At 35.7% G+C, this 18230-nt stretch overlaps 1 protein-coding gene across 2 annotated transcripts in view; it reads left to right on the top strand.

The window, feature by feature from the left end:
- Positions 1-18230, top strand: part of BRIP1 (BRCA1 interacting helicase 1) — a 182223-nt gene that overhangs the window by 74142 nt on the left and 89851 nt on the right. For both annotated transcript variants that reach the window (XM_054457133.2, XM_063655630.1), the window contains exons 11-14: positions 5055-5209; positions 8482-8647; positions 9083-9223; positions 12924-13085. In XM_054457133.2, coding sequence (XP_054313108.1) covers positions 5055-5209; positions 8482-8647; positions 9083-9223; positions 12924-13085 — 624 coding nt within the window. The remainder of the gene's footprint in view (positions 1-5054; positions 5210-8481; positions 8648-9082; positions 9224-12923; positions 13086-18230) is intronic.

Genomic DNA, 18230 nt, shown 5'->3' with positions numbered 1-18230 from the left:
TCTACTGTATATGTCACGTGTCAGTTATAAAATGTACAAATAAAATATGTCAAAGGAAAAAAACTGGAAAATACAGAATGGCACAAAGAAAAATGACTCATAAACTCAAAGATGAACATTATGAACATTGTGCTTTATGTCTACTTATGCCTTCTTCTATGGCCATATCTGCTTATTATAAATATATTTCTGATATGACACATTTGTTTTACCCTCTTTTAATTTAACAATATATTATGTATACTTTCCTATGTAAGTAAAGATTCCTTCACATAATTTTTAATTGCAGTGTAGCATTTTTATGAGTGTAGTTATTCTAAATTGATTAATCTGATAAGTTGAAATATAGGTTATTTCCAGTTTCCCAGTATAATAAACAGTTCTGATATGAACATCCCTTATGAATTGTGCTTTTTGAATTTACTTTAAGCAGTCTTTTCTTATCCTATGTTAAATTTCTCCTAAAAATTTTAAGGCATTTATTGTTTATAAAGGATGGGATTTATAAATACTTTTACAAAGCCTTGGATTCATTTTGTTTATGTTGTGAATTTATGAATCAGTTTTTTTCCTGTATGGATACAGAATTGTCCCAGCACTGTTTCCTAAATAGCGCATATTAATTTCCCTCTAATTTGTAATGCTACCTCTGCTACCTATTTAATTTTCTTTTTTTAATTAAAAAAATATTTCTTAACTTTTTTTTTGTTTTTAAGAGACAGGGTTTTGCTGTGTTGCCCAGAATGAAGTGCAATGGTGCTCACTGTAACCTTGGATTTCTGGTCTTAAGGGATCCTCCTGCCACAGCCTGCTCAGTAGCTGGGACTACAGGCATGCATCACCACACCTGGCTAATTACTTATTTTTTAATTTGTTTTGAGACAGAATCTCACTCTGTTACCCAGGCTGGAGTGCAGTGGTGTGATCTCAGCTCACTGCAACCTCTGTCTCCCAGGTTCAGGCAATTCTTGTGCCTCAGCCCCCCCAAGTACCTGGGACAAGTGTGCCACCACACCTGGCTCATTTTTTGTATTTTTTTGTAGAGACGGGCTTTTGTCATGTTGCCCAGGCTGGTCTCTAGCTCCTGAGCTCAAGTGATCCACTCGCCTCAGTCTTTCAAAGTGCTAGGATTACAAGCATGAGCCACCCGTGCCTGGCCTAATTTTTTTTATGTTTTGTAGAGACAGGGTCTCACTACGTTGCCTAGGCTGGTCTTGAACTCCTGGCCTCAGGCGATCCTCCCACCTTGGCCTCCTGAAGCACTGGGATTACAAAAGAGAACCACTACACCCAGCCCGTCTAATTTTCATATATGTGTGAATTTATATCTGGACTTGATTGTGTTCCACCATTCTGTTTCTCTAATTTGTCACATTTGTTAATTAATGAGTTAAGAAAAGTGCTTATATATAGTAGGGCATATCCCTTACTTTATTATTTTCCTTTGGAATTGTATCAGCTGTCCTTTGTTTTACTCTGCCATTTGAATTTTAGAATTAGCTTATAATCTCTAGGAAAAGTTCTGTTAGAATTTTTATTGTAATTGCACTGTATTTATAGATTAATTTGGAAAGAATTCATGTATTTACATTATGAAGTTTTCCCATTGATGACAAGATATAGTTCTTCATTTATTATTTTTTCCTATCTTTCAATAAAATTTTATAATTTTATTTTTAAAAGATTAGATGCTTTTGGTTAGATTTATTCATGGGTAGCTTAGTTTCTGTTTCCATTACAAATGATATATTTTTAAAATTACATTTTTAATTGTTATTGCTATATAAAACTGGTGTTTGATTTTTATTTATTTATCTTATAATTGTCTTATTAACCACCTTGTTGAATTATTTTACAGGTTTGCCCACAGATTATCTTAAATTTTCCATGTAGATAACCATATTGTCTGAATAATGACCGGTTTCTTTCTTTCTCACTTCTTTCTATTTCTTCATGTTTTTATTTCTTACTATGCTGGCTCAGACTTCCAGTGCGCTGTTTATCACAGGCAATGAAAAAGACATCCTGGCCCAGGCACAGTGGCTAATGCCTGTAATCCCAGCACTTTGGGAGGCCGAGGCAGGCAGATCACGAGGTCAGGAGATTGAGACCATCCTGGCTAACACGGTGAAACCCCGTCTCTACTAAAAAAAATACGAAAAATTAGCCAGGCGTGGTGGCGGGCGCCTGTAGTCTCAGCTACTCAGGAGGCTGAGGCAGGAGGATGGCGCGAACCTGGGAGGTGGAGCTTGCAGTGAGCCGAAATCGCGCCACTGCACTCCAGCCTGGGCGACAGAGCGAGACTCTGTCTCAAAAAAAAAAAAAAAGAAAAAGACATCTTGGTTTTGTTGCTTAAAGGAACAATTACTAGTATTGCACCCTTTATTGAGACGTTTGCTCTGATTAAAAATTCTTTTTTAATTAACAGCTCTATTGAGCTATAAGTCACATGCTTAAAATTTATTTTTAAAGTGAGTTCTGTGGGTTATTTTTATATTATATATTTTATATATTATATATTTATATATAATATAGTATATATTTTATATATTTTTATATAAATATTTTATATAATATATACTATATAAATTATATAGTATATAAAATATATTATAATATATTTTATATACTATATAATTTATATAATAAATATAATATATATTATATTTTATATAATATATAAAATATATACTATATATTATATAAATATATAATATATAAAATAGATAATATAAAAATAACCCACAGAACTCACTTTAAAAAGGTAAATTTTAAGCATGTGAATTATAGCTCAATAAAGCTGTTAATTTTAATTCAATTCAATTAAATTAATTAAATTAAAAAATAAATTTAATTAGAGCTGTTAAATAAAATATTATATATTTTTATATATTTTTATAGTTATTTTTATTGGATTAAGGAAATTTGCCCTAATTCTAGTTGGCTAAGAAATTCATCATTATGGTTATCAACATTTTCAGGAATTTTTACCAAGGTAGTATACCTATAGAATATAAAGAGTCAATTAGTTCTGTTGAGAAAAGCATTCCTCTGACCCACTCCTCAATCCCAATTCTCACTTTGGAGTGCACTTTTATCTCTTGTAGTGATTTCTTCTGATATTTAACCACATTTAAAAAAATAACGTGGGTTCTGCTTCTTTGGAGTTTTCAATTTTAGATGTTTTCTGTTGACTTTCTGTTAAGTATAATGATGATTTAGCTCCTTTAGACACGCACACACTCGCACACACTCTTCTCTCTGTGTCACACACACACACACACGCTTACTCATGCACTCTCTCTTCCTCCTTTGCTTCCTGCTTTTCTGCCCTTCTTTCTTCTCTCTCTTCACTCTCTATTCTGCCAGTATAGTTATATTGATATTCAGCGTGGATATCATCACGTGTATGTATTATTATAGCCCATGATAGTAATGTCATGTAGCTTACTTGATTATATTTTTATACAGCTTTATGTATGTTTCCTAAGGAACCATAATTAACTTTTTATTTATTCTTCCATTGCTTAGTTTTCTATTTTTCTACCCCCCCAACCCAGCTGCCAATGTGTAGGTAACCTAACTGGAATTGAGCTCGGAGTACTCTAATGACTGAATATGTAGGATTTCATTTAGCCCTTCTGTTTTTAGTACAGCGCCTCACCTTTAGTAGTTTATATTTTCTATATTTTATCAGAGTAAATTGCCAGTGTTCTGCCGGTGTTGGAGAAGGATATTAAGCCTTGATGTAAGGTGTTGCTGAGGGGACTTCATTTTTCAAAAAGAATAATTTGATATTTGTATTTCCTTGCAGGGCTGAATATTTTTCCAAGTTCATGTGTCTTTCTTGTTTGTTCTTTATTGGTTTGTTTTTTAAGTCTTTCTACTTATTTGTATTCTTTAATGTTTTGTTCAGTGAAGGCCGATTTTTACTCTTACAGATTTGTGTTGTTTCATGATATATCTGAATATTAAAATGTATCTTATTTATCCTATTTCCCCATTTTATTTTCATTGAACACATTTTATTGTCAGACATCAGAGTTGTCACCAATATCTTTTATTGCTTCAGTATTCAGAATTTTCTCTTTTACAATGTGGGGAACATACTCTTCTGTTTTCTTATAATTTTGTTTTAATGTCCACACTTTCATCCATATTAAAACTTATGAGCCATGTAAAGACCAAAGAGCCAGTTAACATACATTTTGTTATTTAGCATGTATTGTTTCCTTAAGTCATTTAGTTTTGCTTGTGATGTAGTCATATTATTCTCAGCATCAGAATTACTTTCTGGAAATAATTCATGGATTTAACGCAACATATCAACTCTTTAAAGCCTTTTGGAGAAGCCATTTGCTACATTTTTATTTAATTCCTTACATCTGAAAGGCACCAAATAATACCCTGATTGAATCTTCTAAATACCTAACTTATTATTAAAGAGTCTTTGACTCTGAGGAGAATTTTGCTAATATGGCAATCTAAAATATATTGTTAGCATTGTGCTGTTAATAATTGTCTTTCTTTGTATCACTATAAATAACTGAGGCTGGGTAACTTATAAAGAAAGGAGGTTTATTTGGTTCACAGTTCTGCAGCTTGTACAAGAAGCATGGCTCCAGCATCTGCTTTTGAGGACCTTAGCCTGCTTCCACTCATGGCAAAAGGTGAAGGGGAACTGGTTTGTACAGATCATATGGCAAGAGAAGAAGCGAGAGAGAGAAAGGAGGGAGGTGTCAGGCTCTTTTTAACAACCAGCTCTCATGGGAACTAACAGAGCACTAACTTACCTCCTCTCTACTTAGGGAGGGTGTTAATCTATTCATGAGGTATCTACCCCCATGATCCCAAACCTCCTGATATGCCCCACTTCCATTACTGGGGATGAAATTTCAATATGAGATTTGGAGAAGTCAGACTATCAAACTATAGCAATTCTGTTCACCTAAAATTTCAATGCATGTTTTGTTGGGTTTCATTATATTTTTGAGAAGTTTCTTTTTCCAATTCCCTCCCAACCCCTCTATAATTAATATGGTAATTTCTTATAGGGACATTTTTCTGCTGTTCTTCAAAAAGAGGAAAAAATCTTACCAATTTATGGTAAAGAGGAGACAAGAGAAGTACCTGTTATTAGTGCATCAACTCAAATAATGCTTAAAGGACTTTTTATGGTACTTGACTATCTTTTTAGGCAAAATAGCAGGTAAGTGAAGATAACTAGTATGTATTTTCCTTTTAAAAATAGCCTAATTTGGATGCTAGTATGTGTTTAATACATACCAATTTTGGGTGAGTAAATAGGAGAATTGAAAACAAGTATTATAGATATTATTATATATTTGCTCTTACTGACACAGACTTAGAGGAATTGAAATTAGTCTGATGCTTTTTTGAGACAGGGACTTGCTCTGTCACCCAGGCTGAAGTGCAGTTGCATGATCACAGCTCACTGCAGCCTTGACCTCCTGGGCTTAAGCAATCCTCCCACCTGTTTCCTGAGTAGCTGGGATTACAGGTGTGCACCACCCACACCCAGCTAATTTTTTAATTTTTTTTTTTTTTTGTAGAGATGAGATCTCACTATGTTGACCAGGATGGTCTTGAACTTCTGGCCTCAAGTGATCCTCCCACCTCAGCCTCCCAAAGTGCTAGGATTGTAAGTGTGAGCCCATGCCTGGCCAAAATTAGTCTTTTATATTAATGAATATTGAAATAATTAAATAAATATATTTAATTAATTCACATTAAATTGTTATCTTCTATTGCTAAAGTTTTCTTATGTTCCTACAGTGTCAGAAAGTCCCTTTTTTATTGTACGAACTGTGGAAAATGAAAAACAACCAACCCCTCTCATCCTGTAACTTAAGTTATAGTAGTACCTAGTTCTGGTATTTTTTTTTATTGTGGTAAAATATACATGAAATACACCATTTTAACCATTTTACGTATACAGCTCAGTGCCATTAAGTACAGTATATTTGCAGTGTTGTACATTGTACTCATTTCCAGAGATTTCCAGAAATTTTTTATCATTCCAAATAGGAATTCTGTACCCATGAAATAATAACCCCTAGAGTCTTTCCCTTCATCACCTGCTAACCTGTATTCTATTTTCATCTTATGAAGTCCTTTCTAGGTATTTCACACAAGAGCCATCATACAATGTTTGTCTTTTTGTGTCTGGCTTATTTCAATTCACTTGGCACAGTGTTTTCAGAGTTCATTTATGTAGTAGCATATATCAGAATTTCATTCCTTTCTATGGCTGAATAATACTCCATTGTATGTATATATCACAATTTGTTAATTTATTCTTATGTTAATGGACATTTGGATTGTTTTCATCTTTTGCCTATTGTAAACAATGCTACTATGAATGTTGGTGTACAAATATCTGAGTTCTGCTTTCAGTTCTTCTGGGTGTATATAAGTACCTAGCAGTGGAATTGCAGAATCATATGGTAATGCTGCATTTAACTTTTTGGGGACTCACCATACTGTTTCTCACAGCAACTGCATGATTTTCCATTCCCGTTATCAATGCACAAGGGTTCCAATTTCTACACATCCTTGCCAACAGTTTATGTAGCAGCATATATCAGAATTGTTTTTGCTGACACTCGTTATTTTATTTTTTGTATAATAGCCATCCTAATAGGTATCAAGTGATGTCATCTGGTTTTTATTTGTATTTCCTAATGACTAGAGATGTTGAGAATCTTTTCATGTGCTTATTGGCCAATTGTATGTCTTTTTTGGAGAAATATCTATTGAAGTCTTTTGCCCACTTTTGAATTATTGTTTTTTGTTGTTGTTGTTGTTGAGTTGTAGTTATTTAGATATTCTGGATGTCAGTCCTGTAAGAGTTATATACTTTACAAATATTTTCTCTCATTCTGTGGGTTGTTTTTTCATTTATTGATAGTGTCCTTTGATGCAGAAAAGATTTTTAATCTTGTTGAAGTCCAATTTATCTTTCTCTTTTTTTGTTGTTGCCTGTGCTTTTAGTGTAAAAGCAGTAAATCATGGCCAAATCTGATATGAAGATTTCCCCTTTGTTTTCTTTTCTTTTTTTTTTTTTTTTCCAGTAAATCATGGCCAAATCTGATATGAAGATTTCCCCTTTGTTTTCTTTTCTTTTTTTTTTTTTTTGAGACGGGAGTCTCGCTCTGTCGCCCAGGTTGGAGTGCAGTGGCACGATCTCGGCTCACTGCAAGCTCAGCCTCCCGACTTCATGCCATTCTCCTGCCTCAGCCTCCCAAGTAGCTGGGACTACAGGCGCCCCCCACCACGCCCAGCTAATTTTTTGTATTTTTTAGTAGAGACGGGGTTTCACCGTGTTAGCCAGAATGGTCTCGATCTCCTGACCTCGTGATCTGCCCGCCTCAGCCTCCCAAAGTGCTGGGATTACAGGTGTGAGCCATCGCGCCTGGTCTCCCCTTTGTTTTGAATAATGAAATACTATAGTGAAGACATGATAGAGAATACCACGTTTTACTCTCTTTTTTTTTTTTTGAGATGGAGTCTTGCTCTGTCACCCAGGCTAGAGTGCAGTGGCGCTATCTCAGCTCACTGCAACCTCTGCCTCTCAGGTTCAAGTGATTCTCCTGCGTCAGCCTCCTGAGTAGCTGGGGTTACAGGCGACTGCCACCACACCCAGCTAATTTTTGTATTTTTAGTAGAGACGGGGTTTCACCATGTTGGCCAGGCTGGTCTCGAACTCCTGACCTCGTGATCCACCCGCCTCAGCCTCCCAAAGTGCTGGGATTGCAGGTGTGAACCACCATGCCTGGCCACATTTTATTTTTAAGCTTAACCATTTTCTTGATTCTTATTGAAAGTAGTTATAAACTGGATGGGATCACAGATATCATCTGGTTCAGCACCTTCATTAAAAGTAGATGAAGGCTGAGACTCAGGTTTCAAAGGAATGTAAGAATTTTATAACTTGTTGCTAATAGTTTAAAAACTTTCAGTAAAAATTATCTTTCTATTTTCTCATTTAATAAAAAAGTATAACCCACCTTTTAGTCTCTTTAACCATAATACTGTAATAAAAAAGTATAACCCACCTTTTAGTCTCTTTAACCATAATACTGTTTTCTATTTTGTAACTCATCATGTAGTAGAGCATGCAGAGAGCTCTGGACTGGGAGTTAGGAGGCCTGGATTTTAATTCTGCTTCTGCCATGACATATGTAATGTTTGAAAATGAGGTTAGGAAGTAGCTGATAAAAGATAGATGGTTAGATGATTTCTAATATTCCCTCTGAGAATCAGTTGATTCTATGATTAATGGCTTTATTAATATCAGAATTACTGAATTTAATTAATGGTAAGGAGAATGTTATTTTTGAATGGGAAGGTACCAGCTCTTTGAAATGAGTTTTAATGTAATCAGTTTTTATATTGTATGTAGCTGGGTCATAGGTTTTAAAAGTTTTGCCACTTAATTAGCATTTTCTTTGCATCTAGATTTGCAGATGATTATAAAATTGCAATTCAACAGACTTACTCCTGGACAAATCAGATTGATATTTCAGACAAAAATGGGTTGTTGGTTCTACCAAAAAATAAGAAACGTTCACGACAGAAAACTGCAGTTCATGTGCTAAACTTTTGGTGCTTAAATCCAGCTGTGGTAAGCTCATCATGTAAATGGAAATTTTGTCTTCTTGCTCAGTACCAGCATTTTAATAAATGTGGTTGACTCTTTTAAAGATAGTTGTTTGTTGTTGTTGTTGTTGTTTTGAGGCAGGGTCTTGCTCTTCACCCAGGCTGGAGTGCAGTGGTGCAATCTCAGCTCACTGTAGCCTTGACCTTCTGGGCTGAAGCGATCCTCCCACCTTAGCTTCCTGAGTAGCTGGGACTATAGGCATGCGTCACCATGCCCGGCTAATTTTTGTATTTTTTGTAGAGACGGGGTTTCACCATATTGCCCAGGCTGGTCTCAGACTCCTAGACTCAAGCGAGCTTCCTGCTTCAGCCTCCCAAAGTGCTGGGATTACAGGTGTGAGCCACTTTGCCCAGCCTCTTTTAAAGATAATTTTATTTATCTAATGTTGTTTTCTTTTAGGCCTTTTCAGATATTAATGGCAAAGTTCAGACTATTGTTTTGACATCTGGTACATTATCACCAATGAAATCCTTTTCATCAGAACTTGGTGTTACATTTACTATCCAGCTGGAGGCTAATCATGTCATTAAAAATTCACAGGTTAGTTTTTTTTTTTTTTTTTTGGAAGGCCTTAGTGTTACTACTTCAATATAACTCTATATAAACAAGTTAGAAGATACCTGAAGTGCCAGCAAGTAAATCTTGGTAGGAAATTCAACATTCCAGTTTTACAGTAAAAGAAAATCTGTTAGCTACTTAATGATGTGTCAACAGAAGGAAATAATCCAGTCACTTGGGATACAAAAGGCTGTATTTCAGCTTTTTCTTTTAAGTAAGTTTTAGTTTTGTAATGAAAGCAAAATTTTGATTTCTTTAATTCTCATTGTATAATTATTTGTGTTTTATTTATTTATTTATTTTTGAGATAGAGTCTCGCTCTGTTGCCCAGGCTGGAGTGCAGTGGTGTGATCTTGGCTCACTCAGGTTTAAGCAATTCTCCTGCTTTGGCCTCTCAAGTTGCTGAGATTACAGGTGTGTGCCCCACGCCTGGCTAATTTTTTATTTTTAGTAGAGATGGGGTTTCAACATGTTGTCCAGGCTGGTCTTGAACTCCTGCCCTCAAATGATGCACCTGCCTCAGCCTCCCAAAGTGCTGGGATTACAGGCGTGAGCCACTGTGCCCAGCCTATTTATATTTTATTTATTTTATCTCTGTATTTTTATTTTTACTTTTATTTTTTGAGACAAGGTTTTGCTCTGTCACCCAGACTGGAGTGCAGTGGTGCGATCTTGGCTAACTGCAGCTTTTGCCTCCTGTGTTCCAGCGATTCTTCTGCCTCAACCTTCTGAGTAGCTGGGATTATGGGTGTATGCCACCATGCCCGGCACATTTTTGTATTTTTAGTAGAGATGGGGTTTTGCCATGTTGGCCAGACTTTATCTTTTTAGAGACAAGGTCGCTCGCTATGTTGCTCAGGCTGGCTTCAAACTCCCAGGCTCACGCAGTCCACCTGCCTCAGCCTCCTGAGTAGCTGGGACTACAGGCATGTACTACCATGCCCAGCTTGTGTAATTATTTATGCTTCTCTTTTCCATTAGACTACAGTGTATCCTGATTCTTCCTTTTACATCCACGTTCTTCCTCTGTGCCTAGATTAACAGCTGGTATTTAGCAAGTGTTCAGCGCGTTTGAATATCTGAAATGAATTAAAAGTACTCTTATGAGTCCTATGATTTAAGATTTTAATGTTTTATAATGATGCCTACTAAATGTTATTTTAATTTTTGTAGAAATGTATAGATTGTCATTTTTCATTATGCTTTCTGGTTTCTTTTTATGAAGTATTTTAAAGTGGTTAGTTAGGCACACAGGTTATATTAAGCTGTGGTTAATGCTAAAGTGGTTAAGTTAACATCACCTGTGTGCCTAACACAATGCTAGTTCTTTATTAAGCTATATACACAGGTTTATAGGTGGGAACATTTTTGGTCCTCACAACTACTTGGGAGCAACTACGGCATTTGGTAGTTGGGAACCTAGAATGCTAAACTCCTATGTAACTAAGAATTGTGCTTTCCAAATGCCAGAGTGTTCCTGTTGAGAAATGTGACTATGAGCAGCAGTGAAGGAAGAATACATGTTCCACATTTTCAAGTTGCTTTCTTTAGAGACACAGATAAATATGGGAAGTTGGTAAATTCAGCATATGTTTTCTCATAAGAATGTTATTACAGGCTCTATATTCTCAGCCTACTGCACAAAAGTCCATTTAACCTATAATGTCACTGAATTATAATAATGTAGTTGTGCAGCTGGATTCTGTTATATGGTAATGTTTTCCTTCAACTTAAAATTTTAAAAAATTTTAATTGTGGTAGAATATACATAAAATTTACCATCTTAACCATTTTTGAGTACACAGCTCAGTCTTATTAAGTATGTATATATTGTTGTGCAACCAATCTCAAGACTTTCTCCTCTTGAAAAACTGAAACTCTGTTCCCATTAAACAGCAGCTCTCTATTCTCCCCCTCTCCCCAGCTCCTGGTAACTACCATTCCGCTTTCTATTTCTATGAATCTGATTACTATAAATACTTCATATAAGTGGAATCATAAAATATTTGTCATTTTTGTGACTGGCTTATTTTACTTAGTGTAATGTCCTCAAGGTTTGTCCATGTTGCAGATAATGTCTTCAAAGTTCATCTATGTTGTAGCATGTGCCAGAGTTTCCTCTTTAAAGGTGAATAATGTTTCTTGTGTGTATATGCCTGTGATTTATAATATATATATATTTGGTCTTCCACTCCATTTCCTGGCATACAACTCCTAAAATCCTTAGAATTTCCAAAGTGACATTTTGTATGCTAATGAGATGACTAATGGTAGGTGGCTCCTAGGTAGCATCAGGATCAGGGCTGGCCTCCGGGAAGAACAAGACATGATAGGAGAGTTGGGATTTTCACCCTCATTCCTCAACCTCTGGGGAGGGCTTGGGGGAGATGATGCTAAAGGTTAAGTTTATCTTAATGGCCAGTGGTTTAATCAATCATGCCTACAGAATGAAGCCTCCATAAAAACCTAGAAGGACAGGGTTCAGAGAGCTTCCAGATAGCTAAACACTTGGAGGTTCCTGAACACTTGGAGTGTGATGTGCCTGGGAATTGCAGCTCTGAGCCCCTTCCCACATACATCTCTTTATCTGTATCCTTTGTAATATCTTTTCAATAAATCAATAAGTGTAGGTAAATGTGTCCCTGGGTTCTGTGAGCAGCTCTACCAAATTAATTGAACCCAAGCAGATGGTTGTGGGATGCCCGATTTCTAGCTGATCAGTCAGAAGCACAAGTAAAAACAACTGTGACTGGCAATAGAAATCAGGGGCAGTCTTGGGGACTGAGCCCTCAACCTCTGGTATCTGAAGTTATCTCCCAGTGGATAGTATCAGAATTGAATTGAATTAGAGGACATCCAGTTGATGTCTGTTGCAGAAGTGATTGCTTGGTATGTGGAAAAAACGTCCCACACATTTGGTCACAGAAGTTTTCTGTGTTGATTGCTGTGGTGTGAGAGCAAATGAAAAAGTTTGTTTTTTTCTACTCAATGCTACATTTTGATAATTCATTCATCCATTGATTCTTTCAACTGTATTTCAAAAAATTAGAAATTTCGGAAAAGTTGGAAAGATAAAATTGTGAATATCTTTATATCCTTCACCTAGATTCATCACTTGTTAACATTTTGCAAAATTTCTTCTCTCTCCCTCTCTCTACATATTAGGGAGATAGAATTGCAAATAACTGTAAAATGTGGTGGGTGTGATTTTTTCTATGACTAAGGATCTTTGAGCACCAATGAATTTTTGAAAGAGTAGTTCCTGTCGTTTTTGATACTTGCCTATGGCAAATTATACTGGCCTTCATCCCCAGTATTTTGGAATTATCTGTTTCTGCTATTGGTATATATTCATCATTTCAATTGTTCATTTACTCACCTAACAAAAATTTGTTACATGCTTAAATTTTGCAAAGCTATTAAGTAAACAGAGACAGGTACAACCTGTTTCGCTTTCAAAGAATTTTCACTCTAAGAGAATTTAGTGATCTGCCTAAAGCAAAACATTTATCAATTAAATCTGTATACAGTTAATTAAAGGTAATAGAAAAACCCCTGACAATTTAAAAATACATTTTTGTTAAACTTGTTGCTTGATCTTTTATGTAAATACTTCTAAATAAATACTAATTTCCATGCCTTTTTCAGGCATAACTCTAATAATGACATATTCATATTCTAGGTTTGGGTTGGTACCATTGGGTCAGGCCCCAAGGGTCGGAATCTCTGTGCTACCTTCCAGAATACTGAAACATTTGAGTTCCAAGATGAAGTGGGAGCACTTTTGTTATCTGTGTGCCAGACTGTGAGCCAAGGAATTTTGTGTTTCTTGCCATCTTACAAGGTAAGGGAATATTTATTGTTTCTTTTGCCTTTAAATAATCATTTACATTTTAAACATTGTCATGCTAATTTTAAAATTACCACAGTAAGCTGCCTAGGGTAATGGCAACAAGGTAATAACTATAGTTTTCTAAACATCACATATTATTTTACTTATTTTTTGATTAAGATACTGCCTGATTGTCCTACCTCTGTTTTACTTAAAAGTCTGAAAGAGCAAGGCTGGACGTGGTGGCTCACGCTTGTAATCCCAGCAGTTTGAGAGGCTAAGCTGGGAGGATCACTTGAGCCCAGGAGTTCGAGACCAGCCTGGAGAACATGGTGAAACTCTGCCTCAACAAAATACAAAAATTAGCTGGGCATGGTGGCACACACCTATAGTCCCAGCTACTTGCGAGGCTGAGGTGGGAGGATTGCTTGAGCCCAGGAGGTTGAGGTTACAGTGAGCTATGATTGCACCCCTGCACTCCAGCGTGGGCAACAGAATAAGACTCTCTCTAAAATAAAATAAAATAATCTGAAAGAATAAAAGTCTTCAAGCAATGTTAATTATATAGGAGAAGTGTTTATGTGTACATTATTTTTATTCTTAGGGACAAGTCGATATTTTCAGAGTAGAAAGAAAGGGAGCATTCTTTTTTATTTTCATAAATTACATTTCTGAATGTTTCATTAAAGTTAATCTAAGCCAAACTTTATATTTGTTGCCTTCATTTTACTTCATGTATCTGGCCAGAAGAATTTTGTTGTTGTTTTTAGAGTCACTGATTTTTAATAATTTTTTTAGTTAATTCGAAATTATTTAGTATATTTTGGTCCTCCTAATATTCAAAGCATTGAAACCACATATAATTCCTGAAAGTAACATCACATTGTATCAAAATCTAACCTAAATCCAATGTAGAGAAGTGGCATTCCCTTCTCTTTTTTCCACAGGAAGTTATACCTCTAAGGACAGAAGCATTTGGAAGTAATATATTTGAATGACAATACTGATACTTTTGCTGTCTTCTGCTGTCTTTTTATATATGTACTTTGTATATATATTTGTCTTTTATATATATGTACTTTGATAGCTAGGGATACACTAAAGCAATTAGTCTCTTGTAGATAAATTAAAGGATTTGTTTTCAAAAAAATATTTAATCAGATAATTTTTTACAAGAATATCTAAACATAAAATGGACGTAAACATTTTTTAAAATTCTTAATGGAAAACAAGATTTATTCCAGTGTGAACATCTACACCAAACAGTTATATTTAGGAAAACTAGTAATTAAGCTTGATACTAAGTCATACAATAAAACGTGTAGGGAGTTGGTCTTACCTAATAAAACTGTAGGACTTTTAATTCTTAAATATGGAGACAAATATCTTCTGGGAAATTGGAAGAAAAGTTATTTATGGGATTATGGAAACTGTACTCACTCCACAGTTATGTAAGAGATAAAAGCAAAATCTTATTTCATTGCTAAAACCTTTTTATATTTTCCAGTCATAGTCACAAAAAGGGAGATAGGAGATGTCTGGGTGACATTTTTCTGCTAGGCTTGGAATACATATAGCAGACAGTATGAATTTTAGTTACAGACATTTATAATTGGGTGACTAGAGACTATAACATTGAAATAACTTTTTAGTGACTGTATATATATTAGCAAAATGAAAAGATTATTTTTCTGCTTCTACCTTTTCAATTAAAAATAAAGACACAGGAAATCCTTCGAATATACTTTGTTCCAATTGAGTTTATTTCTTGGTTGCGAAATTAATTGTTCTGCAGGTTTTTGTTTAATTTTTTTGTGGCTTAAAACAGTAAACATTTATTATCTCATAGTTTCTTTTTTATTATTATACTTTAAATTCTAGGGTACATGTGCACAACGTGCAGGTTTGTGCAGGTTTGTTACATACGTATACATGTGCCATGTTGGTTTGCTGCACCCATCAACTCGTCATTTACATTAGGTATTTCTCCTAATGCTATCCCTCCCCCAGGCCCCCACCCCAGAACAGGCCCCGGTGTGTGATGTTCCCCACCCTGTATCCAAGTGTTCTCATTATTCAGTTCCCACCTATGAGTGAGAACATGCGGTGTTTGGTTTTCTGTCCTTGTGATAGTTTGCTCAGAATGATGGTTTCCAGCTTCATCCATGTCCCTGCAAAGGACATGAACTCATCCTTTTTTATGGCTGCATAGTATTCTATGGTGTATATGTGCCACATTTTCTTAATCCAGTCTGTCATTGATGGACATTTGGGTTGGTTCCATGTCTTTGCTATTGTGAATAGTGCTGCAATAAATATACGTATGCGTGTGTCTTTATAGTAGCATGATTTATAATCCTTTGGGTATATACCCAGTAATGGGACGGTTGGGTCAAATGGTATTTCTAGTTCTAGATCCTTGAGGAATCACCACACTGTCTTCCACAATGGTCGAACTAATTTATACTCCCAACAACAGCGTAAAAGCGTTCCTGTTTCTCCACATCCTCTCCAGCATTTGTTGTTTCCTGACTTTTTAATGATCATCATTCTAACTGGTGTGAGATGGTATCTCATTGTGGTTTTGATTTGCATTTCTCTGATGACCAGTGATGATGAGCATTTTTTCATGTGTGTGTTGGCTGCATAAATGTCTTCTTTTGAGAAGTGTCTGTTCATATCCTTTGCCCACTTTTAGATGGAGTTGTTTGTTTTTTTCTTGTAAATTTGTTTAAGTTCTTTGTAGATTCTGGATATTAGCGCTTTGTCAGATGGGTAGATCACAAAAATTTTCTCCCATTCTGTAGGGATGGGAGCCTACAGAATGTTCTCTAGGCTGTTCACTCTGATGGTAGTTTCTTTTGCCGTACTGAAGCTCTTTAGTTTAATTAGATCTCATTTGTCAATTTTGGCTTTTGTTGCCATTGATTTTGGTGTTTTAGTCATGAAGTCCTTGCCCATGCCTATGTTCTGAATGGTATTGCCTAGGTTTTCTTCTAGGGTTTTTATGGTTTTAAATCTAAGATTTAAGTCTTTAATCCATCTTGAATTAATTTTTGTATAAGGTGTAAGGAAGGGATCTAGTTTCAGCTTTCTACATATGGCTAGCCAGTTTTCCCAGCACCACTTATTAAATAGGGAATTCTTTCCCCATTGCTTGTTTTTATCAAGTTTGTCAAGTTTTGTCAGGTTTTGTTTTTGTCAGGTTTGTCAATTAGTTGTTCTGCAGGTTTTTGTTTAATTCTTTTAAAATTTTTGTTTATTGTCTGCTTGTGTTGGTTGTATTTGTCTTTTTAATTGATTTGTATGGGCTTTTAAATATATAGTATGGATAGTAATCCTTTATAATACATATCATTAAAACTTTGTTGTTTGTCATTAAATTCTTTATTTTAATTTCTTTTTTAGCTTTAAATATCTTAATTTATCAAAATAATTCTTATACATAATTAAATAATGTTAGAATGGTTATAATGAAAAAACAACAGCTCCCTTCACTATACTATTCCTCCTTTCTTCCCAGTCCCACATCCCCAGAGGCTTCGCAGGTCTTTGATTTATTTTTCTGATATTTATTGTCGTTTCTAATTGTGGTGAAACATGCATAACAAAATTTAGTTGTTTGTTTTTTTTTTTTTTTGAGATGGAGTTTTGCTGTTGTTGCCCAGTCTGGAGTGCAATGGTGTGATCTTGGCTCACTGCAACCTCTGCCTCCCGGATTCAAGTGATTCTCCTGCCTCAGCCTCCTGAGTAGCTGGGATTGCAGACATGTGCCACCACACCCGGCTAATTTTGTATTTTTAGTAGAGATGGGGTTTCTCCAGGTTGGTCAGGCTGGTCTTGAACTCCTGACCTCAGATGATCTGCCCACCTCGGCCTCCCAAAGTGCTGGGATTACACACGTGAGCCACTGCGTTCAGCCTTAGCATTTTTTGTATGTGTACAATTAAGTACATTCACAATGTTAGAAAACCATGACCACTATCTATTTCCAGAACCTTTCATCATACCAAATAAGAACTCTGTTCCCACAAAATAACTCCCCAGATTCCTTTTCCCCATTTCCTGTTACCCTCTAGTATTCTTTCTGTCTCCGTGAATTTGGCTATTGTAGCTACTTCATATAAGTGATCATACAGTATTTGTCCTTTGTTTCTGATTTATTTCATTAACCATAATGTTTTCAGGGTTCGTCCATCTTTATACATCAGAATCCTTTTTATGGCAGAATAATATTTCATTTTATATATATCTCACATTTGCTTATCCATTCATCTGTCAATGGGTATTTGGATTGTTGTACCTTTTGCCTGTTGTGGATAATGCTGCTATGAACACTGGTGTACAAATACCTATTTGTGACCTTGCTTTCATTTGGATATATACCTAGAAATGTAATTTCTGGATCATGTGATAATTCTAAATGTAAGTTCTTTTTTTGAGATGGAGTCTCACTCTGTCACCTAGGCTGGAGTGCAGTGGCACCATCTCGGCTCATTGCAACCTCCGCCTTCCAGGTTCCAGTGATTCTCCTGCCTCAGCCTCCTGAGTAGCTGGGATTACAGGTGTGTGCCAACATGTCTGGCTAAGTTTTGTGTATATTTAGTAGAGACAGGGTTTCACCATGTTGGCCAGGCTGGTCTTGAACTCCTGACCTCAGGTGATCTGTCCACCTCGGCCTCCCAAAGTGCTGGGATCACAGGCATGAACCACCGCGCCCAGCCTAAATTTAACTTTTTGAAGAACCACCAAACTCTTTTTTTTTTAATAGTCAATGCATAATTTAGATTCCCATCAGCAGTGCACAAGGATTCCAGTTTTTCCACATTTTTGCCAATACTTGTTATTTTATGTTTTTTTTGATAATAGCCTTTCAAATGGGTGTAAAGTGTAGTATCTCCTTGTGGTTTTGATTTGCAGTTCCCTGATGACTAGTGATGTTAAGTATATTTTCATGTGCTTATTAGTAATTCAGACATCTTCTTTAGAGAAATGCCTATTCAAATTCTTTGCCCATTTTTGCATTGAGTCATTTTTAGTATATTCACAAAGTTGTGTAATCATCACCACTGTCTAATTCCAGAATATTTTTCTGACCCCAAAAAGAAACTCCTTACTCATTAACATTCACTGCCTACTCTTACCTGCTATTCCCTA

The sequence above is a fragment of the Pongo pygmaeus genome, chromosome 19 (assembly GCF_028885625.2).
Source record: "Pongo pygmaeus isolate AG05252 chromosome 19, NHGRI_mPonPyg2-v2.0_pri, whole genome shotgun sequence".
Lineage (NCBI taxonomy): Eukaryota > Metazoa > Chordata > Mammalia > Primates > Hominidae > Pongo > Pongo pygmaeus.
Note: the sequence above shows the minus strand (reverse complement) of the source record. Positions and strands in the feature narration are given on the sequence as shown.